We start from the raw sequence: 23638 nt of genomic DNA on the forward strand, positions 1-23638 counted from the left end.
ATCAAAACACAATCTCAGACAGATAATAGAGCGCGACCCCGTGCTTAGCACCCCCTTATTTAGACAACTTGAACTCGACTTGACATTTACTCATAAACCATGAGCTTTGACCATCTGTTACATTACAGATTACAATAAAGTCTTGTCGCGATCCGTAGCATTCAGCCAGGCTTTCTTAGCCATATGACGAGATGCTGTTCAAAACCATTTCGATCATGAGAGACACACACACACGCGCGGCTGTTAAAACAAGGCGGGGGGGAATTTGTGGCCGCGGTGCTAATCCACTTAGTATCACGCTGGGCCGCATTGTCAACCTTGAGGACAGTCCCTAAGAATATCGAACTCGATGGACTCCCACACTTAAGATGGAAACAATGTAAGCTGAAGGTTCAGAGCCTGCTTGTTCATGATTTAGCACCCTTCTTGTCAGTTTACAATCATCTCATTTTCTCCTGCGTGACCCTGACAAGGGATTTTAAACTGAGTGACGGTTTAAATGCATCACTTCAAAGACTATCATAATAAGAGGGGTGAGAGGGGGGTCGGGCTTGTTGTCACACGGGTAAGTTGTCACATAACTATTACAGTATCTTATCCACCAGAAGGCACATCGAAAAAGTGGAATGCAAGTATTTTTTTTCTTTATATGATCAGGGGTCGTGTCCTAACTGAGAAGAGAATAGCACATTGTGCGCTGAGATGAGTGCCTATTAATTACTTTCGATCGCCAGAGTAAAAACTAGATGAGCGCTTTTCGACTACCGGTACTCAAAGCGCTACACGCAGTTACCTTTTTCACCAAGTGATCACGCAGAGGCAGCAGGAGCAACTCGGGGTTCGTTATCTTGCTCAAGGACACTGTGACATGCGTCAAATGTCCGGGGATCGAACCAACAACTTTCGGGTTGGCATACCTGTCAACTTTTCGGAGCGCCAACCTGTATAAACTACCAAAAAAATCCTTCTAAAGAGCAAAAAAAAATCCTTATAACATACCAAAGCATTTTATATGTCAAAATAACGGCAGGAAAAAAAACCCACGAAATATGAATGATATATTTGTTTCCTTGTAGAACTTGCTTGTACACTACCGAAGTATGCAATGAATACTCTGCTGTTTTCAACTAGGAACCACGTGATTTACTGGAAAGTTACCGGAAATGAAAGCATTTGAGTAGACTAGCACCATTCTGGGCAAAAGCAAACGGAACTACCTGTTAGGCGGGAAAAAAAAAAAAACGGAAATTTTCAGAATCCGTATGATTTGTGCGATATGGCCATATACGTAAGATTCACCACAAAATCCGTATGAACTATGGATAAACCGTATGAGTTGACAGGTATGGGTTGGGGAACGACTGAGCCACGCCTCCCCGCACTTGGATATGTTTTTGAAACGAGCACCTTCGAGATAAAAAGCCGAGCAGTGGTACATGGACCTGTCAGAGGAAAGATTCACGCAATTTATCACAATGCCGTCATCGTTCCGTTTTAAGATAACTTTAACGACAGCTAGTACAAGCATACATGGTAGTTTGGGTCAATGGGTATCAGTCATTTTGGGGTTCAAGTCGTCACGTGGTATCTGCAAAGAATGTGCCAAGTATCACCGATGCAATGGATAAGGACGAAATGACATCATTTTAACATCAAGTGAAAAGTATTGCCCAATCATTTGCATAAGAAATGCGTGGCCTGTGAAAACAAATTCATTTTCATTTTCCTCATCTTGTTATGCTTACCGACCTTACGAGTTGAATTAAATCCTTCCGTGCACCCTGGAACCCACAGGTGTCAAAGTCATGGCTCGGGGGCCAGATCTGGCCTGCCACATCATTTTATGTGGCCCGCAAAAGCAAATCAAGCATGTCAAGTTCCATGATGCTTGCTAAAGTCTGAACCAAAATTTCAAATTGTCATATGTAATCCGCAATAACAGTCATTCTTCTTGACTTCTGATTTTAAAACGAGTTATCTATCAATTTGTTGCGCGCTGTGTTTGTCATATGTGGAGGTGTGATTCAACATTTATATGGTTTCCCAAAATTCATAACGGCCCTCCAAAGGAAAACCGTAACCACAATGTGGCCCGCGACAAAAATGAGTTTGACACCCCTGGTGTAACCTGATAACATGATAAGCCCTCCACTGTATTAACCGCTGTCCCCTGAAAGGCTTCATAATATGTATTAGATTGTTAGAATTATTGTAAATTTTATTATATTGCAGCTGCTATTGTCTGCTGAGAAATCCGACGTGTAAATCTGTATTAGTGAGTCCTTCTCCTTTGCCAAGGCAACCCATCCACCTTCCAGGTATGGCATATGTTGGTCTACTCTTTCTCAATGGTGTCTGCTGAGTATGGGGTCCATGCAAGCCGTGGGGTGCTTTCAGTGTCCCCGGAATTGTTAATGCTTACAACACGGGGTCACTTGAAGAGTCAAGCTTCAAGAGGGTTTATTGTCAGTTCTACAGTTGTGCGCTAGACATACAAAGCACAGAGAAACTTTTTTTTTTTTTTTCTCTGAAGTGAACCACTGCCGTGGCGTGGGGTGTATAATCAAGAAAAATAACCATAGCGATTTCGACTGCTGCTTTTTAGTGGCATTTATTTTGATGCATATGCCATTCAATGCCATTTATATCTGCCTAATATCTCAAAGCCTAAAATTGGCAGCCTGCAAAAAAAAAAAAAAAATCAACGCCATTTATATCTGCCTAATATTTCAAAGCCTAAAATTGGCAGCCTGCAAAAAAAAGTCTATTGACTTAACTGTGTGCCCTTCAAACGTTAAGGATGGAACATTCGGAATAGTCCCTCGGTATTATGATGTTGTCTTGACACATACTTTGACAATAAGCTCAGTCGGGCCAGCATCCCTCCACGCCCCCGCCCCAAAACATGACTAATCAGGCCCATGATGAGGCATTATTTTAAAGCTCTTTTGACTTTGCTTTCTGAGATTCCCATCCGGTATACACTATGAGTGAAAGAGGACAACTGCAGCTCTTGTGTGTGTTGTGCTGGTTGCCAAGGCCGAATCATCTTCGATGGAGCCGTAATTGTTTCAAAGCTTTTGTATCGCTTGTAGAGGTCGCTATCCTTTGACATTCATTTTTATTTATTTATTTTTTGGAATCCTTAATCCCAGTTACTCCGTGTCTTGGGTTTACAACAAAAGCTCAGTGATATCCCCATTATACCACATGCCAAAGTAATCGCTCCCTCCTCGACCCGCCACATGGCTTTGACCTAAATATAGGTGTCGGAGACCTTATAAAAGACTTTCGCGCCGATGTCGTTTGCATTTTTCAGCTGAGACTTCTTCTGGTAAGTACGTTTGACTGTTTAATTGTTTCGGGGGCACTGAGTGATGGACTCCACGGTCATGTTTCCGGCAGATGAGTTCTTGAAAATCCCATTGTTGACAGAATAACAATTCTGATGTGTATCCTTAGAGAAAAGCGCAAATTTGAAAATGGATGCTGAAATGGCTGTGTTTGGGGAGGCCGCCCCGTACCTGAGGCGACCCGAACGGGAGCGGATCGAGGCCCAGAATCGGCCTTTTGACGCCAAAACCTCAGTGTATGTGGTGGATTCAAAGGAGCTTTTTGTTAAAGGCACGATACAGAGCAAAGACAAAGGCAAAGTGACTGTCAAAACCGATGCGGGAAAGGTACGGTCGAGCGGAAAAGAAACGCACACTCCGGATTGAGCTGTGTTCACCGTGATTAAACGTTGCAGGTCGTCACGGTGACGGACGACGATGTTTTCCCCATGAATCCGCCCAAGTTTGACAAAATTGAGGACATGGCCATGATGACCCACCTCAATGAGGCTGCTGTGCTGTACAACCTCAAAGAGCGTTATTCAGCATGGATGATTTACGTGAGTGTCGGAAGTTTGTATTTTATTGATTATTTTTTTTTGGTTTATGTTAAAAAAAAACAACAAAAGAAAACAGAAGAGTGGAACTTTTCATCTTGTGTTTGTCAGGATTTCTGCCCTGCAAAGTTGAATCTTCTCGACATACTTGTAGTTACCTAAAAATAATTGCTCTTAACAAAGCAGTCACCGAATATAGTGGGGACCCTCCCACCAAGACCAAACCATTTGAAATCAGCACGAAATTGGATAAAATCCTGGTAATGATTTTTAGTTATTTATTTATTTTCATTGAGAAGGACAATATTTAAAAATTAGTGCAAAACAAAAGCTGTGGATTAAACCCACTATTGAGATGCTGGATCTCCCTTGCTCTTTGCCCGGCCGGCCCTCTAAATTCTCATCAGAACCTCCTTGGCAGCCACAACAATATTTGGGGAATTTTCAGGTGGAAATCCTCTCAGGAATTAACCAAACTAAATCAATTTTTAAAACACCAGTTTAAAGTAGATCTAGTGAAGCTGCCCAGAAAAAAGAAGCTTCCTGCATTATCTTAGTTAAAATAACTTGGTTTGATGTATACAATCCCATATACGACACAGATATATATGTATATCGATATGTGTGTAGTGTTTAGATATTCAATGAAAGAAGGTAAAATTTAGAATATATTTTTTCAATATCCTCAGGCAAATGTGCTTTGGGAAGTTCCTTAATAGCTTTGGGATACTTAAATTGCTCCATATGTATGCATCTTGATAACATGAAAGTCAGATATTTGATCCTATTTCAGAATGAATTCACAATAAATTCATTGCATGTAAAAAAAAAAAAAAAATTAAAAAATGCATGGATGCAGTGGCGCCGACGCACCATGGATTTGCCGTCTCTTGACATGCGATTTTTTGGGCCCTTCCTCTTCAATGCCGCAAATTGAAAGTACTGAAACCAATTTCTACGGCCGCTTTCAGTCATGGCCTAAGCCAAAAGTGTCAAAGTCAAGACCCGGGGGCCAGATTTGGCCCGCCACATCATTTTATGTGGCCCCCGAAAGCAAATCAATGATGACAACTTTCATGATACTTGCTAAAATCTCTTCCAAAATTTCAAATTCTCACTTGTAATCAATAAGAGTGATACCGTAAGCAATTTCTTGTTCCCAAACCCCTCATTACAGTAACTTAAACAGTAGCTGGATAAATCGTTATTCTTGACTTCTTCATATGGTTTCAATCATAACGGCCCTCCAAGGGAAACTGTAACTAAAATCTGGCCCGTGATAAAAATGAGTTTGACATCCCTGGTCTAAGCAAATTTTTCTCACCCTGACATGATCCCTTTTTTTGAAGAAAATATATTTTCTTTTAAACCCAGTAACTGTAAACGACGGGATGGTAACCCATTGACCTAGTACAACGATACTTGAAATAGATTTTTTTTTCATCCAATGTGCTTTTAAATGTAACATGCTGCATGGTGAACCCTTTCATTCACCCTGTAACCTGATAACATGATAAACTGTCCACTGTCGTAACCCCCCACCCCCCATCCCTGAAAGGGTTAATAACCTTGAAGCATATACAAATGCTCAGCTACAAATAAATAAATGAAACACCGTATGTGGTGTGCTTTCAGACCTACTCCGGACTCTTCTGTGTCACCGTGAATCCTTACAAGTGGCTCCCGGTGTACAATCAAGAGGTCGTGGTGGCCTACAGGGGCAAAAAGCGCCAGGAGGCGCCACCACACATCTTCTCCATCTCTGACAATGCCTATCAGTTCATGCTCACTGGTAAACTGCCTGCATTATTAACACGAGAAGAAAAATCTGCATCTTTGTTCCAAGCAACGCAATTTAGAATGGAACTGTGCTTTTGTTTCTTCTAGATCGAGAAAACCAGTCAATCCTTATCACGTAAGTTGTGTGTTTGATGAATGGAATCAAACAAACCACAAATGACTCCTGTTTATTTCTCTCTTGTAGTGGAGAATCCGGTGCAGGGAAGACGGTCAACACAAAGCGTGTCATTCAGTATTTTGCAACAATTGCAGGGTCCGGGGACAAAAAGAAAGACTCTTGTGCCACTGGCAAGTTACAGGTGACTATGAAATGATTTCTGTTTCCCTTCTCATGAAAGCAAATTAAGATTTTACATTGAATGTGTCTTTTGAGTTTATTGTTATTGTTGTAGGGAAATCTGGAAGATCAGATCATCTCTGCTAATCCTCTGCTTGAGGCTTTTGGAAATGCCAAGACTGTCAGAAATGATAATTCCTCACGTTTTGTGAGTAAAGCAACAGCACTGTATCTCTATAATGAAATCCAATGCAATAGATTCATGAATCATTTTGATTTTAAAAAGATGACTATCTGAAACTCGGTAGTACACTCCACAGAGGCCAAACAATATCGTTGGTTGTAATTTGTATTTACCGTATTTTCCACACTGTAAGGCGCACCTAAAAGCATTCCGACAGTGCGCCTTATAATCCAATGCGCCTTATATATGGATCAATATTCTGATTTCTTGGACAAAGTATTTTAAAGTAGTTTGTTAAGCTGCAGCGTTTGTGAAAGTTCGATATAAATCAAGCTGTATTGAATTGTATTGTATTCCCTTTAGCGTAGCTCCACCTAGTGGATGCCTAACGCAATCTCAGCCACTATTGTAGCTTCTGTCCAATGCCCCTTCTAATGCAATAAGTCCGAAATATGAAAACAGTTTTTAACGAGGCCATTCATTGAGGTGCGCCTTATGCTCATAAGTGCCTTATAGTACGGAAAATACGGTATTTATGAAATTCATGACACTCTAGTTCTACAGGTGTAGTAGTCTTTAGTCTAGTCTAGTCGGTGTAAAGCTGAATGCTTTTATACAGCACTGATTTGATACAGCCAGTGAATGCCTAACAAAAAAATTGTACATATTTTTTTTTCAGGGTAAATTCATCAGAATTCACTTTGGTACAACAGGGAAACTGGCTTCAGCTGATATTGAAACATGTGAGTTCAATAAAAATTGGAGTTGTCAGCATTTTATTGCAATGACATTTTGCTTATGATCAATTCATGCTCGGTTAGATTTGTTGGAAAAATCCAGAGTGACGTTCCAGCTGTCTGCAGAGAGAAGCTACCATATTTTCTACCAGATCATGTCCAACAAGAAGCCTGAGCTAATAGGTAACATTTTGATAGAAATGTAATGAATGTCGCAACTGACATTCTGATGCATTCCGTCTCCAAATGATCCTTCCAGAGGCTCTGCTTATTACCACCAACCCGTATGACTACCCGTTTGTCAGCCAGGGGGAGATTAGTGTAGCCAGCATTGATGACAGTGACGAGCTGCTGGCTACAGATGTAAGACAACATTTCAAACAAAACACCGTCGCCTCATTGCGAGGGATTATACCGGTCAGAGGCTTTGTCATGTTGTTCTTTTAGAGTGCCATTGACACCCTTGGCTTCAGTGGAGAGGAGCGGATGGGCATTTACAAGCTCACAGGTGCTGTGATGCATTATGGGAACATGAAGTTTAAGCAGAAGCAGAGAGAGGAGCAGGCAGAGCCTGACGGGACAGAGGGTAATTTGGATTATCCGAACTCAGCGCTATGTTCTGCTATGGGTAATGATAAATTCTGGTCATATTTTGTTGATTTTCCTGTTTCATTTTCATCAGTGGCTGACAAAGCAGCTTATCTGATGGGTCTGAACTCGGCGGACCTATTGAAAGCACTGTGTTACCCCAGAGTGAAGGTTGGGAACGAGTATGTGACCAAAGGACAGACTGTGCAACAGGTATTGGAACTATCATTCCAATGTCATCACCAACCTCCAATTAACTCGAAGCAGCGCAGAGAATGAAATAGTTATAAGGCGCATGTAAAAGCATTCAATTTTCTCCAAAGCCGACGGTGTGCCTTATCATCCGATGCACCTTATCCTGTATATGGATCAATATTCTTGTTTCTTGGACATAATATTTTAAATGTTCTGTAAAGCGATTTGTTACAGTTGCAGATGTTGTGAAGGCTCGATAAAAATTCAACTTTATTGTATTCTATTCCCTTTAGCGTGTAGTTCCATCTAGTGGTTGCATAATGCAACTGCAGCCACGATTGTAGCATCAATTCTATGCGCCTTATAATGCGGTGCGCCCTATATATGAAAACCGTTTTAAAATAGGCCATTCATTGAAGGTGTACGTGATAGTCCGACGCGCCTAATCGTGTGGAAAATACGGTACTTTTATATCATTGTGCAGGTCTACAATTCCATTGGCGCCTTGGCCAAGTCAGTCTATGAGAAGATGTTTCTGTGGATGGTCCTCCGCATCAATCAAATGTTGGACACCAAGCAGCCACGTCAGTTCTTCATCGGGGTTTTGGATATTGCCGGCTTTGAGATATTTGACGTACGTTCACATTCCCATTTATTGGAATCACGACAGAGTCCTTTCTTAAAAGTCAAAAAATGCCTGTGTTTTTCAGTACAACAGTCTGGAGCAGCTGTGTATTAATTTCACAAATGAGAAACTGCAACAGTTTTTCAACCATCACATGTTTGTGCTGGAGCAAGAAGAGTATAAGAAAGAAGGAATCGAGTGGGAGTTCATTGACTTTGGGATGGATTTGGCTGCTTGCATAGAACTCATTGAAAAGGTGGTTTCCAAAGAATCCTGTCTTTGTCGAGAAATGTTCACTAATGCACTTTGTCTTCTACTTTCTGCCCACCACAGCCAATGGGAATCTTTTCTATCCTTGAAGAGGAATGCATGTTCCCTAAGGCGTCAGACACCACCTTCAAAAACAAACTATACGACCAACATATCGGAAAGTCAAACAACTTTCAAAAGCCCAAGCCTGTCAAAGGCAAAGCCGAGGCTCACTTCTCTCTGGTGCACTATGCCGGCACGGTTGACTACAGCATCACGGGCTGGTTAGACAAAAACAAAGACCCGCTCAATGAAACTGTGGTCCAGCTCTTCCAGAAGGCGGGCCTAAAGCTACTGGCGTTTCTCTATAGCAGTTATTCCTCATCAGATGGTAAGAAATTAAATTCTATCACTTTCTTTTATGATTGGAACATCTGACGAGACATTTGCTGTCAGACAACTCTGCTGGAGGAAGTGCAAAGAAGGCTGCCAAAAAGAAGGGCTCATCCTTCCAAACTGTTTCAGCTCTCTTTAGGGTAATATCATTTGGAAATATTACTTCATTGGGAAGTTTGGAAAATTGGAATGACAATGATTCTTTTCAACAGGAGAACCTTGGGAAGCTCATGACAAATCTCAGGAGTACCCATCCGCATTTTGTGAGGTGTCTCATTCCTAATGAAACGAAAACTCCAGGTATTCGTGTCTTATTAAATGATACATTCGCCTTTTCAAATGTCATTCGGGAGAGTTGTTCAAGAAATTCAGAGAACGCCAGTCAGTCGCAAATTATCGTTTCATCATGAGAGTGTTAAAGCACTTCATAATCATAAATGTTGAGTTCAACATTATCATTAACATTTGGGAGAATTTCAACAGATAAATTTTTTTAAAAATATTTTTGTTGCATGTCTTTCTGTTAATCACCAAGCTACTTTCTGAGAACATGAGATATCCGGAGGAAAAGGAGGAGACTGTTTAGAACATGGTGTCAAACCCAAGGCACGGGGGCCAGATGTGGCCCGCCACATTATTTTTTGTGGCCCGCGAAAGCAAATCAAACATGTCAACTTCAATGATGCTTGCTAAAATCTCGACCAAAATTTTAAATTCTTGTATTTAATAAATAAGAGACATATTGTAAGCATTTTCTTGTAACCAAACCCTTCATTACAAAAACTTAAAACAATAGTTGAATAAACTGTTATCCTTGACTTCTTTATATGGTTTCAGTCAGAGCGCCCCCCCCCCAAGGGAAACGGTCACTAAAATGTGGCTCGTGATAAAAATGAGTTTGACACCCCAGGTTTAGAATTATTTGGATTCTGGGGATTTGAAGAAAATAAAATGGAAAAAAAGAATCAAAATTCCTATGGCCGTACTTTTGCTTGAGTTAGTTGTACATTTTTTGGGGGGATTCTCTAAACAAATAAATGAACAGAGAGGCGTGGAATGATGATTGTGCAAGCCTGCAATACAATTTTCATATAACTTTAATTTCATTGGAGGCAAAGTGATTTTGACTGCGGCTGTCGATTAGGAATCATGGAACACCATCTGGTGATACACCAGCTCCGATGTAACGGTGTGCTGGAGGGAATCAGGATCTGCAGGAAGGGCTTCCCCAGTCGGATTTTGTATGGGGATTTCAAGCAAAGGTAAGCAATAAGAAAACTTGTGAGCAAAGTGTAATTATATTGAATTTCAGTCATGTCACTCAGCAATTGTGGAGAAGGTGAGTGCGCTACTTCTGCAGCCGGGCAGTGGTGCTCGTGATATAATAGTCCCTGCCTGTTCTGCTCAAGGCGACAGTGGCTTTGAAACAAGTGTTCGTGATATTTGGAGGCACATTTTCCACATTATATGAAATATAAATAGCAAAAAAAAGTAAAATGTGTCATATTTAACCCTTTCAGAGACAGTGGTTACTACAGTGGACAGCTTATCATGTTATCAGGTTGGAGGTTATCATTCTTGGTGCATGAAAGTGTTAATCTACTGTATATTTTTTTTAAATTATATTTTCCGATAGGTACAAAGTACTGAATGCCAGCGTTATTCCTGAAGGCCAATTCATTGACAACAAGAAAGCTGCAGAGAAGCTCTTAGGATCTATAGATGTGGATCATACACAGTATAGATTTGGGCATACAAAGGTATTTTCAGTCGAGCGAGCTCCATAATGCTCCATAATTGAAGTCGAGATGATAAAATGTTTTTTTTTTTTTGGGGGGGGGGCGGGGGGGTCTTGTAGGGGTTCTTCAAAGCAGGACTTTTAGGTCTCTTAGAAGAGATGAGGGATGAACGACTGGCCTCCCTCATCACCATCACTCAAGCCTTGTGTCGTGGCTTCCTCAGGAGAAAGGAAATCCAGCAAATGACAGAGAGGAGGTAAGGAGTGTTCGAGCAACCCAAAATCATGACAACTCTGTTGACTCACCGCATCATTTCCATACACGTGTAGAGAATCTGTTTACACCATCCAGTACAACATTCGCTCCTTCATGAATGTCAAACACTGGCCATGGATGAAGCTTTACTTCAAGATCAAGCCGCTCCTGAGAAGCGCTGAGACAGAGAAGGAAATGGCCATGATGAAGGAAGAATTTGCAAAGTGCAAAGAGGATTTAGCGAAATCCGAGGCGAAGAGAAAGGAGCTGGAAGCCAAAATGGTGTCTCTGGTTCAGGAGAAGAATGACTTGTGCCTGCAGATCCAAACTGTGAGTACGGATTTTGTGAACATTTCTTTGATGAGTGAATGTAAACCGTGGGTAGTTTCAGTGAGGACATTTGGTGCATAAATAAATAGATAACGTAGCCTAGCCATTTTAACCCTTTGTGGCAGTGGACAGCTTATCATGTTATCAGGTTATAGGGTGCATGAAAGGGTCAAAAGTGCTGCACCTTTTCTTTTGTACGCCAAAGGTTTTCCCGGGAAGATGCAGCAGTTCCAAATATAATCTAAACTGTATCCTATACAAAAAAAAAAAAAAAAAAAAAAAAAAAATCAATCTTTAAGCTAACTTATATTCAAGGCAAAATTAAATCAATAATAGTTGAGGGCAGATAGAGTTTTGGGGCAAAAAGAAAACTCCACAAATTATGCTCCAGAAAATCAGTTTATTGCCCAAAATGCAGGACAAATTGTGGCGTGGCGAATTACTTGATGTCAGATCCACTGTGTGGCTTCACAAATTCTCGCAGGTGACATTTTACGAGCACTTGCACGGATTTGAAATTACTGCTAAAAAGTGAATATTTGTGAAATTTTTGAAGTTGGCTTTGAAAGATTATATATATATATATATATATATATAAGAAAGTAACCTTTACTATTATGAGTAAATGTGGGAAAATTTTACCCTCTTAAAAAAAAAAAAGTTCTAGGCATTTGAATGAGTTCATACAGTGGAACAGCTGTTTCACTACTCATGTTCAATATAATAAAGTTGCATAGAAGGAGGGATGTATGAACGAATGGACAGGCTTATACTCGGTAGAAGGTAATAATTAGCATTGTTTGTTGTGTTGTCGTTTGCAATCTAGGAAGGCGAGAGCCTGGCAGATGCAGAAGAAAGATGTGATGGACTCATCAAGAACAAGATTATGTTGGAGGCCAAAACCAAAGAACTCAGCGAACGACTTGAGGATGAGGAAGAGGTAAATGCTGAACTCACCGCTAAGAAGAGGAAGCTGGAGGACGAATGCTCTGAGCTGAAAAGAGACATTGATGACTTAGAGCTCACCTTGGCCAAAGTTGAAAAGGAAAAACATGCCACTGAAAACAAGGTTTGCATCAACTAAACAATCACACCGTGGAGCCAAAAAGGAATGTTTGTTCAAAGTGTTTGTTTTTCTTCAGGTTAAAAATTTGACAGAGGAGATGTCTTCCCTGGACGATACCATTGCCAAGTTATCCAAGGAGAAGTCAGCTTTGCAGCAGGCCCACCAGCAGACGCTGGAAGACCTGCAAGCGGAGGAAGACAAAGTCAACTCTCTGAGCAAAGCTAAGATGAAGCTGGAGCAACAAGTTGACGATGTTGGTCTTGAATTATTTGTATCAAAATTGAGTCAGATTACACCGGTTGAGATATTAATCCAATTTCTGTCAATGGGTTAGCTGGAAGGGTCTCTAGAACAAGAGAAAAAGAACCGCATGGAGGTCGAAAGGGGCAAGAGGAAAATTGAAGGAGATCTTAAACTAGCCCAAGAAGCCATCATGGATTTGGAAAACGACAAACAAATAGTAGAGGAGCACCTGAAAAAGTAAGCCATGACATGAAAGTATTTAAACAGCTCGGCAATCGCATTATGATCGCACTGATTTGGTGTGTTTATTTTTGACATTTTCAGGAAAGATTTCGAATTAAGCCAACTCGCATCCAAAATTGAAGATGAGCAGAGTATAGCGGTGCAGTCTCAGAAGAGGTTCAAGGAGCTGCAGGTAACTCATAAATGACAGAGTTCCAAAAAAGAAACGCACATATGACATACTGCACATTATTTGCAACTCACCGAGAGAAATAATGTGGTGTTATTTCTCATGATAGTGATGATCACATCTTCCCGCCCAATGAACTCCCAAATTCACAATCTCAAAAGAAATATTCAATAACAAACCCATCAAAGTGATCTTTGACGTAGAGGTGATGGCCTTCTGAAAAGTACCATATTTTCCGCACTATAAAACGCACCTAAAAGCATTCAATGTTCTCAAAAGCCGACAGTGCGCCTTATAGCCCGATGCACCTTTTATATGGATCAATATTCTAATTTCTTGGACTTAGTATTTTAAGCGTTCTGAAAAGCGCTTTGTTACAGCTGCAGCGGATGTGAAAGCTCTATATAATCTGCATTGTACTGTATTGTATTCCCCTTAGCATAGCTTCATCTAGTGGATGGATAAGGCAACCGCAGACACTATTGTAGCTTCAATTCTCTGTGCCTTAAAATGTGGTGTGCTGTATATCCGAAGAAAAATTTTGAAGGTGCGCCTTATACTCCGGAGCACCTTATAGTACGGAAAATACGACATTTTCATTCAGTCAGTCAATACGTGGTTGATGTTTATTTAGCAAGAAATGCTGCATCAGTGGCCTCGAGATGATCAGCTTGTGACACCGCTAAGGTTTTACCAAAGCCCAGGTTATTTCGATAGCAGCTCGTCTACGTTATTGACTCTGGTGTCAATTATGCTGATTTACTTTGCGCAATCTGATTGCGATAAAAATATATCTGTAGTTTACAATAACACACTACGTATAAAAATAACACTGATTACAGCATAAACGATGAATGGAGCAAAGACATTATTATTATTTTGAATTGGTTTCTTCCCTATAGGCACGCATTGAAGAGCTGGAAGAGGAAATTGAAGCAGAGCATGTGGCCCGTGCCAAGGTGGAGAGACAGCGAGGTGAACTCGCACGGGAGCTTGAGGAAATCAGCGAGAGGTTGGAGGAGGCCGGCGGGGCCACCGCAGCTCAGATCGAGATGAACAAGAAGCGCGAGGTGGAGTTTCAGAAACTGAGGCGGGACCTCGAGGAGTCGACGCTCCATCACGAGGCTATCGCCGCCGCCTTGAGGAAGAAACACGCCGACAGTGTTGCCGAACTGGGGGAGCACATCGATAACCTGCAACGGGTCAAACAAAAGCTGGAGAAGGAGAAGAGTGAATACAAGATGGAGGTCGATGACATGTCTGGCAACATTGAGGTCGCGGTAAAAGCAAAGGTAAACTTGGGAATGGTTACACATTGGTTTTTGAACTCTTCATGAATGAATTCTGAATTTCTTCACCCAATCCAGAGTCATTACGAGAAGCTCTGTCACTCCATGGAGGACCAACTGAGTGAATACAAGGCCAAACATGACGAAGACTCTCGTTTGATCACTGAATTAAACACTCAAAGGGCAAGGCTCCAGAATGAAAACGGTACAATACTGATTCACAGTCTTACGGATGACACTTTTCTGCTTTTCCCTTCACCGAGCTGAACTCTTGAGCAGGTGAGTGTTCTCGTCTTCTGGAGGAGAAAGAAGCAATCCTTTCTCAAATGGCCAGGACGAAGCTTGCCTTCACTCAGCAAGTAGAGGAGCTCAAGAGACAAGTTGAGGAGGAGACAAAGGTCTGTTGTGTTGGTGTTCTCGAAAATACAAACTCAAGAAATGAGCATTTTCGGGGCTAATTAGCAGATAGAATCAAATAGTAGCCTCTGCTCTAATAACATGATTGGATGGGCAGTACCAAAGGGGAGCAAAAGTCAGTATCATACATGTGCTGTGGACAGTAAAAAAAAAAAAAAATGTCCACCCCCAAAACAGTACAGGAAGTGTCACACACACAAATTAATCAATAAACCCAGACGGATGAAAACATTACGTCAATGGAAAAGCTTATATGAAATTCAAGTTTTGCTTTTGTTTAACCTTTCATGCACCCTTGGAACCTGATAACATGATAAGCTGTCCACTGCAGTCAACGCTGTCCCCGAAAGGGTTAAAAACACAACTCTCCCTCTCTGTTAGGCTAAGAGCGCCCTGGCTCACGCTCTCCAATCCGCACGTCACGACTGCGATCTGCTTAGGGAGCAGTTTGAAGAGGAGCAGGAGGGCAAATCCGAGTTCCAGAGGGCAATGTCGAAAGCCAACACTGAGGTGGCACAGTGGAGAGCAAAATATGAGACTGACGCCATCCAGCGCAATGATGAGCTGGAAGACGCAAAGTTAGTGTTCGACCAAAAAAAAAAAAAAAAAAAAACCCAAACACATTCTTGGAATATTTCCTGAACTCTGTCATGTTGCATTGGGTCAGGAAAAAGCTCACTCAACGTTTGCAAGACGCTGAAGAGGCGATTGAGGCAGTGAATGCAAAGTGTTCCTCATTGGAAAAGACAAAGCAGAGGCTCCAAGGAGAAGTGGACGACCTCATGGCTGAAGTGGAAAGGGCCAACGTGCAAGCAGCTCTCCTGGATAAAAAACAGAGAAGCTTTGATAAGGTCAGATCGACAGCATGTCAGTCAGTGCACTTTTGGCTAAATGAAAATGGAGGATTACCGTATTTTCCGCAGTATAAGGTACACCTAATAGCATTCCATTTTCCCAGTGCGCCCTCGAATCTGATGTGCCTTCCGTAAGGTGTTACACAGTCTCTTTATATTCCCCATTGAGTTGTTTCCCTGTTAGTGTTCCTATGCCATCCCGTGGTGATTATTAGCAGGAACCAATTGTAATCAATAAGGGATCTGCCTGACACTAATTGACATGTGCATTCGCCAACACACATGCAAACGACTTTATGAGCTCTGCGCAGCCATTATGAAACCAAGATAATACCAAAACCATAGTTAACTACTGACTAAATGATGGAAGAAGGAGACAAGCAAGACCTCTAAGGATATTTAGCCCCATGTGGATGTGAGCCTATGAGGTTTGTGTTCCTTTTTATTGAATCAATTGTCTTCATAACGTTTGTCTTTCATTTCTCTTGTTTTGTAATGCCATTGGTATTTATCTGAAAACAGTTTTAAAACAGGCCATTCTGTAATGGTGCGCCTTATAATCCGAAGCGCCTTATAGTGCATAAAATACGGTAGTTAACTTTGCTACTGTATAGATGTTGGTACATTTGGGCAACTGAAGAATGATGTTGTGTTTAGATTTTGTCTGAGTCAAGACAGAAGTTTGAAGAAAGTCAAGCTGAGTTGGAAGGCTCACAACGGGAATGCCGTACCCTCAGCACGGAGCTATTCAAAATCAAGAACTCCTATGAAGAAGCGTTGGATCACCTCGATGTCCTCAAACGAGAGAATACAAACTTACAGCGTAAGTTTTTTTTTTTATTTATTTATTTTTCGGCTTATGTGTGAAAACATTTACAATATGTAATTCTGATAAGCCATCGAAATATACTTTGTAGAGGAGATCTCTGACCTTTCTGATCAACTTGGTGAGAATGGCAAAGTCATGCATGAGCTGGAGAAAACGAAGAAACATACAGAAACTGAAAAAACTGAGATCCAGACTGCTTTGGAGGAGGCTGAGGTAAGGTAGCTCTTTTATTTTTGGTACAAACCCCAATGACAATGAAGTTGTGTAAGAGTCCAACAGTTCCGTGGCATCATCATACAAAAATCTTCCGACACTTCCAGACCAAATAAATGTTACGGCTAAGCAGCTAGCCACCTGCCTTGAACAAGCTACAAAAGCAGCCATACCTGTCCTTCAGTGTTCACATCTGTCACTTTTGTATTGCAGGCTTCTTTGGAACATGAAGAATCCAAAATTCTCCGTATCCAACTCGAGCTCACCCAAGTCAAGGGGGAAGTGGATCGCAGGCTGGCTGAGAAGGACGAAGAGATCGAGCAGATAAAACGCAACCACCTGCGCATGGTGGACACTTTGCAGTCCGCCCTGGATGCCGAAGTACGCAGCAAGAATGACGCCGTGCGAATCAGGAAGAAGATGGAGACTGACCTGAACGAGCTGGAGATGCAGTTGAGCCACTCCAATCGGCAGGCTTCTGAGGCCCAGAAGCAGCTGAGGAGCATGCAAGTCCACCTCAAGGTGAAACAAGATCCCAACAGCTTTCAGTCCAGAGCTGAATTTAGAAATGTCAAAATAACAAAACGTTTCGTTCTTTCTGCAGGAGCAAACTCTTCTCCTGGATAATGCACTGCGTAGCCAAGAGGACCTTAAGGAGCAGGTCGCCATGTTGGAGCGCAGGAACATCTTGATGCAGGCCGAAGTGGAAGAGCTCAGGGCCGCGCTGGAACAATCGGACAGAAGCCGTAAATTAGCTGAACAGGAACTTGCCGATGCCTGTGAGAGAGCCGGGCTGCTGCACTCGCAGGTTGAATTCATCGAATTGGAACACATCAACTTGATGCCCCTCAGCTTGTGAATCTGCCGTAACTATTTTTCCTTGTTGTGTCAACGGGAACGCAGAACACGAGTCTCCTCAACCAGAAGAGGAAACTGGATGCGGATCTTAGCCAGCTGCAGAGTGAGCTGGAGGATGCGATCCAAGAGGCTCGTAATGCTGATGAGAAAGCAAAGAAAGCCATCACGGATGTAAATATCACATGATGTCGCATTTGTCATCACACTTCATGATTACACATTAAATGCTGGGTTGTTTTCCTCACCCGCTCGCTGGGTCGCTGTGGATTTTGAGCAGGTTGGGTTACTTTTACCCAAGGCTGGGTTCATTATTTTGACCCAGTACATTGGCTTAAAATTGGATTTGGCTGGGCTGATGAGCTGAAACTGGTCGCCGTTCTATTTTATTGTAATTTTTTTAAGTTTTGTTGTGTTATGAAGTTGAAGTGAATTTAATACAACATACTTCAAAAAAATTTTAAGCGTGATTTTTACAGCGTATCATAGGAAGCCCCACATACAATACAAATATCGACTTGATTAGATTTAAGCAGTGTAAGGATGGCGTTGGAAATATTTCAATTTCTTGTTTGTTGGCTGAGTTTGAATCCAGCGATAAGTAGCAAGTGTCATATCCATCCACTGGAGCTTATTCCAGCTGACTTTGGGCCAAAGGTGCACTCAACCCAACTGTGGTCGCCAAGCAATTACAGGCCACGTTTAATATCAAGACAGACAACCGATAACTCGCACATTCAACACCATTACTGAGTAGGGAATAAATCTTCACTGCCTGCGCTGAAGTCAAGCAAGTGTACCACTCACTACACAGTCAGTGATCGAGTGTTATGTTTTGCATTTTTGTAGACTGACTCACATCCAAACAATACACCTTTCCCAAATTTCCATTTCATTTTTAAAATCTTTTTTTAATATGCTTGTTTAAATGCAGGCAGCCATGATGGCGGAAGAGCTCAAAAAAGAGCAGGACACAAGCAGCCACCTCGAGAGGATGAAGAAGAACATGGAGGCCTCGGTGAAGGACCTGCAGCACCGTCTCGATGAAGCTGAGAGCCTTGCACTGAAAGGGGGCAAGAAGCAGCTGCAGAAACTGGAGGCTCGGGTATCCGAACATGTTTCGAAATTGTGGCAACATTGCTGAGAGAGATTAGTTCTTTGGAGTTGGGTGAATGTTTCAGGTGCGTGAACTGCAAAGTGAAATGGAGAGTGAACAGAGAAGAGCTGCGGAGGCTACCAAGGGAGTTCGTAAATACGAGAGGCGGATCAGGGAGCTCACGTACCAGACGGAAGAGGACAAGAAGACTGTCGTGAGACTGCAGGACCTTGTTGATAAACTGCAACTTAAAGTCAAAGTATATAAACGGCAGAGCGAGGAAGTGGTAAGGTCTTAAATTGACTCTCCCATAACCTTAATGCACGACAAAGAATGTCAATTCAACCTTATCATTTTTTACAGGAGGAGCAGGCCAATGTTCATCTTGCTAGATTAAGGAAGGTCCAACATGATCTGGAAGAGGCCCAGGAGCGAGCAGATATTGCGGAGTCTCAAGTCAATAAGATGAGAAGCAAAAGCAGAGAGTTTGGAAGGGTAACTTCATGCACCAACATCATATACCGTATTTTCCGTACCATAAGGCGCACCTTCAATGAATGGCCTAATTTAAAACAGTTTTCATATATAAGGCGCAGAGAATAAAAGCTACAATAGTGGGTTGTGTTATGCATCCACTCGATGGAGGGATGCTAGAGGTAATACAATACAGCTTTATTTATACACAGTTTTCACAACTGCTGCAGCTGGAACAAAGTGCTTTTCAGAACATGTAGAATACTATGTCCAAGAAATCAAAATATTGATCCATATATAAGGCACATCGGATTATAAGGCGCGCTGTCGGCTTTTCAGAAAATTGAATGCTTTTAGGTGCGCCTAAAATGCGGAAAATACGGTACATGTACTTATCATTTTTTTCTTTTTTGATTTAGGTACAGAAATTCAGATTCAGTGAAATGGAATAAAATTTCAACCCACGACTAAATGTAAATTGGATGATTTCGAATACGTACGCTCAACTCAATTTTATTTGCATATTGTTTCAAACAACCGCCGCTAAAACAACCACACACACGTGCACTCACACACAAACTCCAGCTTGACATTATGAAGCCTTTAAACATTTTTGATTGACTACTTTCTGAAAAATGGAAATATATTTCTCTTCTTTCTGATGTCATTTTGTGGCCTAGGTTGCTGACGCAGAGTAGAACTCCAGAACATCTCGACCCAGAGGACCGTCAATGTCAACTCTGAGCTCAGTAAAAATGGATATCTGAACTTCAACAAATTGTTTTGCTGTGCAACTGTAGTGCAATAAATCAGCATGATGCATTAAGTCTTGTTTTTATCTCTTGAGCTATACAATGAAATGTTGACAACCATAGGGGTGATTAGGTGGCGTAGAACCTGTACTGCATCAGACGAAGAGCTGTTTTGAGTATCTCTGACGCTCTCATGTAATTGGATGGCAAACGTTTGAGGTCTAATTTTTTTTTTTTTTTGATGGTACAACAAATGTGGTCAATTCACTGAAGTGTAAAATAATGAGCATGATCAAGTGGCAGGTCTTTGTCACGACCAAAATGACTGTTTTCCCTTTAACGAGCAATACGAAAGGGAACAATGATATATTTTAAAACAAAAACACATTTAATCTTTTTCTTGATACTTGATTTTATTTTTGCATATTTTCTTGTACATTACAAGAAATCACATTGGCTAGCAATGAGTTCAGGGTGTGCCCCGCCTCTCGTCCAGTCAGCTGGGATAGGCTCCAGCACACCCGTGACCCTAACGAATTTGGTCGTATGAGCTGTTCAATTCATTATTACTATGTTACTCATTATTAGTTATCAATTGTATTATTATTTAAAAAAATCGGAATTATATGATTTATGTTGTGCTCATATTCATATGGATGCTTGTTGAAAAGTATCTAAAATCAATTGAGGACAGCATTCGTATTCTGAATATGCTGTTTACAAATAATAGCCAGTGAAAAGTGAACTCTTGCCATATTCAGGTTCCTCTCTTGTTAAATACTGCCCCCTTTTGGCAATCACTCGAGAAAATCAATCCAGGCAACTGCAGCACACAAAGGCATATGTCACACTCACATTCACACACGTGGTGAAATGTACTGTTGCGTTTAACCTAACGGATGTTTTTTGAATGTAGGAATAAGACACTATGTACTATGAACAGTACTGCGTATATAAATACAGAACAGAACTCATTGAGATGCAAAGATGGCCCAAACATTCACGATGACATCAGCATTGTATTCAAACATAATGCCTAAAGTGGGATAAAAGTTAATTCTCAGAGAATTCACATTTTCAATTTTCAGCTTTGAAGTTTAGGGCCCAAATTTATGTTTTATTTTAATTTTTTTTTTGCACACAGACGAGATACTTTGCAGCATGCCCACGATTCTCGTGAGAATAATTAGCTCAGATAATGGGTGGACGATTTTATTCGAGGAGGCGTAACACATTTTTTAAACTATTCAAAACTACTCCCAAATTGATGCCTGAGAGGGAGCGCTCACAATATACTAACACAGATAATGTATATTATTGACGATAAAAGAAATAATAGTTCCTGTTTTAATTTCTAAATCTGCAAATCACTTTTGTCCGATTTGTTTCAAGTGTCAGTATTTGACAGTAGAATCGTAAAATAATGCGTGAAAAAAAAAAAACAGCGCTCTCTAGTTCCCATCCTGTATTTGTAATATGATTGTTTAAGAAACCACATTTGTCATAGCGAGGAAACTCCCGCAGCCTTGAGCTGAGTGACAACATTTGGGCTTCAGGAGCTTTGTTGATTACATAATGTAATATACACCTCCAGAAAATACATTTAAAAACAAAACAAAAGAAAAACATCCCCACCCTCGGAATTTGTAACATTTCCATTTGATGGCTATAGGTTTCTCACTATTTTTGATTTTTAAATATTGTACATTCCCCAAAATAAAATTTTAAGTTAACAACATAGTGCTTTGTCAACACTCATCGCCTAGACTGGTATGTGAGTAGCCGCCGAATAGCTCTAAAAAAAATGGTTTACTCATGATCGCTATGAATTGGGAGTGAGGATGGGACTGCTAATTTCCAAGTTCCACTGCCTTCGCGGAATCTGACTGATTACAAATCACAAAAGATGACCTAAAACAACATTTGCCCCAATTTGTGAAAATTATATATGTGTGTATATATATATATATAAATAGGGTAAGCTAACCGTTGTTAGTCCCACAGGAAGTTTTCAAGTTGCACATGTCATAATACTACAAATGTGCCAACCAGAATACTACGTCGGATCGTTTACAGTGCACTCTACGTACAGAGCACGTCCACTCTGTTTACGCCAACGTCAAAGTTACGTCATGATGGGGCGTGGCTTTGGTCAGAGACGTAAGTGTCACCGGCAGCACTCGTGAAAAGTGAGGCCACATTCAATTCTTGCTTGTAATTTTAAAACGGTGTGTTTTTTTTTAACATACATTTCAGTCTGACTTTTTTAAAAGTTTGTCATATTCACACCGAAAAACAAAAAATGTTTATTTTATTTTGTTGTTGTTTTTCCGGATTTTATTTTGAATTTGTCCGGGGTTTCCCCTTTGCTTTTCCTTGCCTCATCGCGGCTTGACGTTTGAGCTTTGTGGCCGCAAACGGAGCTCTCAGTCATCCCGTAGAAGCGGAGCGGCGCGGGGCGTACTGACGGTGACCACCCGACAACCTGTTCATCTACTTTAAACAAGTTCCACAACAAAGTTTCATTCGTGTTCTCTTCCGAGGTGCAGACTTTTACCACCACCATTATCATCGGGCAGCTTATCTGAGAAGTTTGACTTTTCCGGGCGATGTCTGGATCATACTGCAAAACTCTGTACCCGTTCAGTGGAGAGCAGCATCAACAGGGACTGAGTTTCAATGCAGGGGAGATGATCAAGGTGGTGCAATCTCTGCCCGGAGGCTGGTGGGAAGGAGAGAAAGATGGAGTCCGAGGATGGTTTCCTTCAAGTTATGTCCAGGTGCTGGAGGTAATGGAAATAACTTGAATTGAGTCATTTACTTATGCTATGTGCACCTACTTAGATGTTTCCATAACATCAGAAAAAAAAAATTATGTATTTGTTTGTTTGTTCCTTGCGGAGCACAATGGTCTTTCACTGGGGATTGTACCCCCATACTGATCCAACAGATACATAATGGGGGATTTCAAATTAAAACCATCATCTCAATTTGCAACTGAAAAATATTGCATGACTAAAACATTGAAGTCATTTCACTTCGGCTATTTCATCAAACAGATTGACATGGAAAGGCAAACATTTGCACATCCACGGATGAATTGTTTCCCCGTGCTGTGTTTATCAAATGTAGTCAAACCTCCTCCAGTGACTGGCATCTTGCTGAGTGGCCCGCACACTTCCTCATTCCACTCGCATTCCATTGACATTCTCAGGGCTCCTCTCTGTGCGCGTGAATGCACTGGCTGCTCTCGTTCCTCATGGTCACCCCCCCCTCCCTCCTCACTTTCCCACTTGAGAGAAATGTGGGCGCTTTGTTGAAAGTGTATCCCTGAATTGAAGTTTGGTCTCGTGAGCGTGATGTAGAAGGCGGAGTTTTGCACAACAAGAGTGACAGCTTGAACAGCTTTCTTGCGCAGGCCGTGCAAAGCATCACAGCATGACTGCCTGTCATGCATGATTGTTTTTCCGACAAATTTGGACCGGTTGATGTTCGCCGTGTGGCCCGTTTAACACAGGATGATAGAATCTGTGTTTGCGCCAAACAGTGGGCTGTGTGACTTATCACAGTCTCCGTTCTTTCGCGGTATCTCTCACTGAAACTGTGGTTGGATATTTGTGATGTTTGAGTTGAGTTTCTCCTTTGAATGACTCACCCACCTTTAGTTCATCGAATGGTACTGACTGAAATGAGAAATTTGTAGCTGACTCTGGGCGAGAGGTTGGGTCCATCCTGCCCTGTTCGCGAGCGAATCGCATGGCAATTATAGGATAAAATATGACATGAGAGAATTGGCCAGAAGAGGAATGTGATTATTTTTATTGTTTTTTTTTTACATTGATATCAAAACAGTGTTGAAAATTGAAATATTGAC

The 23638-nt window shown here is 41.4% G+C and overlaps 2 protein-coding genes across 4 annotated transcripts in view; both read left to right on the forward strand.

Moving 5' to 3' along the window:
- The first annotated feature begins 2725 nt into the window (after positions 1-2725).
- Positions 2726-19873, forward strand: LOC109512599 (myosin-1-like). The gene is made up of 38 exons (XM_019864441.1): positions 2726-3680; positions 3749-3892; positions 5525-5681; positions 5777-5804; positions 5874-5988; positions 6082-6174; positions 6830-6893; positions 6972-7070; positions 7147-7250; positions 7335-7473; positions 7570-7688; positions 8155-8304; positions 8381-8551; positions 8629-8935; positions 9001-9080; positions 9153-9240; positions 10085-10202; positions 10577-10700; positions 10799-10935; positions 11009-11264; positions 12091-12333; positions 12407-12583; positions 12665-12810; positions 12898-12988; positions 13888-14277; positions 14353-14479; positions 14554-14672; positions 15073-15269; positions 15359-15542; positions 16203-16368; positions 16463-16587; positions 16801-17109; positions 17192-17395; positions 17491-17616; positions 18377-18547; positions 18624-18824; positions 18902-19033; positions 19693-19873. Exons 1-38 carry the CDS (start codon positions 3483-3485, stop codon positions 19708-19710), a joined length of 5817 nt encoding a protein of 1938 aa, XP_019720000.1. The 5' UTR covers positions 2726-3482; the 3' UTR covers positions 19711-19873.
- A 2220-nt stretch (positions 19874-22093) lies between these two features.
- The window catches only part of gas7b (growth arrest-specific 7b), a 41710-nt gene continuing 40165 nt past the window's right edge, over positions 22094-23638 (forward strand). Inside the window, exons 1-2 of one of the 3 annotated variants that reach the window (XM_019864461.1) lie at positions 22094-22233; positions 22314-22553. In XM_019864461.1, coding sequence (XP_019720020.1) covers positions 22374-22553 — 180 coding nt within the window. In that variant the 5' untranslated portion in view covers positions 22094-22233; positions 22314-22373. Of the gene's footprint in view, positions 22554-23638 lie in introns of all 3 variants that reach the window. The other 2 variants (XM_019864460.1, XM_019864462.1) reach the window with 2 other exon arrangements.

The sequence above is a fragment of the Hippocampus comes genome, unplaced genomic scaffold (genome assembly GCF_001891065.2).
Source record: "Hippocampus comes isolate QL1 unplaced genomic scaffold, H_comes_QL1_v1.1 scaffold267, whole genome shotgun sequence".
Lineage (NCBI taxonomy): Eukaryota > Metazoa > Chordata > Actinopteri > Syngnathiformes > Syngnathidae > Hippocampus > Hippocampus comes.

Bases quoted from the DNA above. Each gene is read 5' to 3' on its own strand.
- LOC109512599 (XM_019864441.1), top strand. From the start codon at position 3,483: ATGGATGCTGAAATGGCTGTGTTTGGGGAGGCCGCCCCGTACCTGAGG. The intron at 10,936-11,008 runs GTAAGGAGTGTT...ATACACGTGTAG, and splicing joins CAGCAAATGACAGAGAGGAG to AGAATCTGTTTACACCATCC. The intron at 18,825-18,901 runs GTAAGGTCTTAA...CATTTTTTACAG, and splicing joins AACGGCAGAGCGAGGAAGTG to GAGGAGCAGGCCAATGTTCA.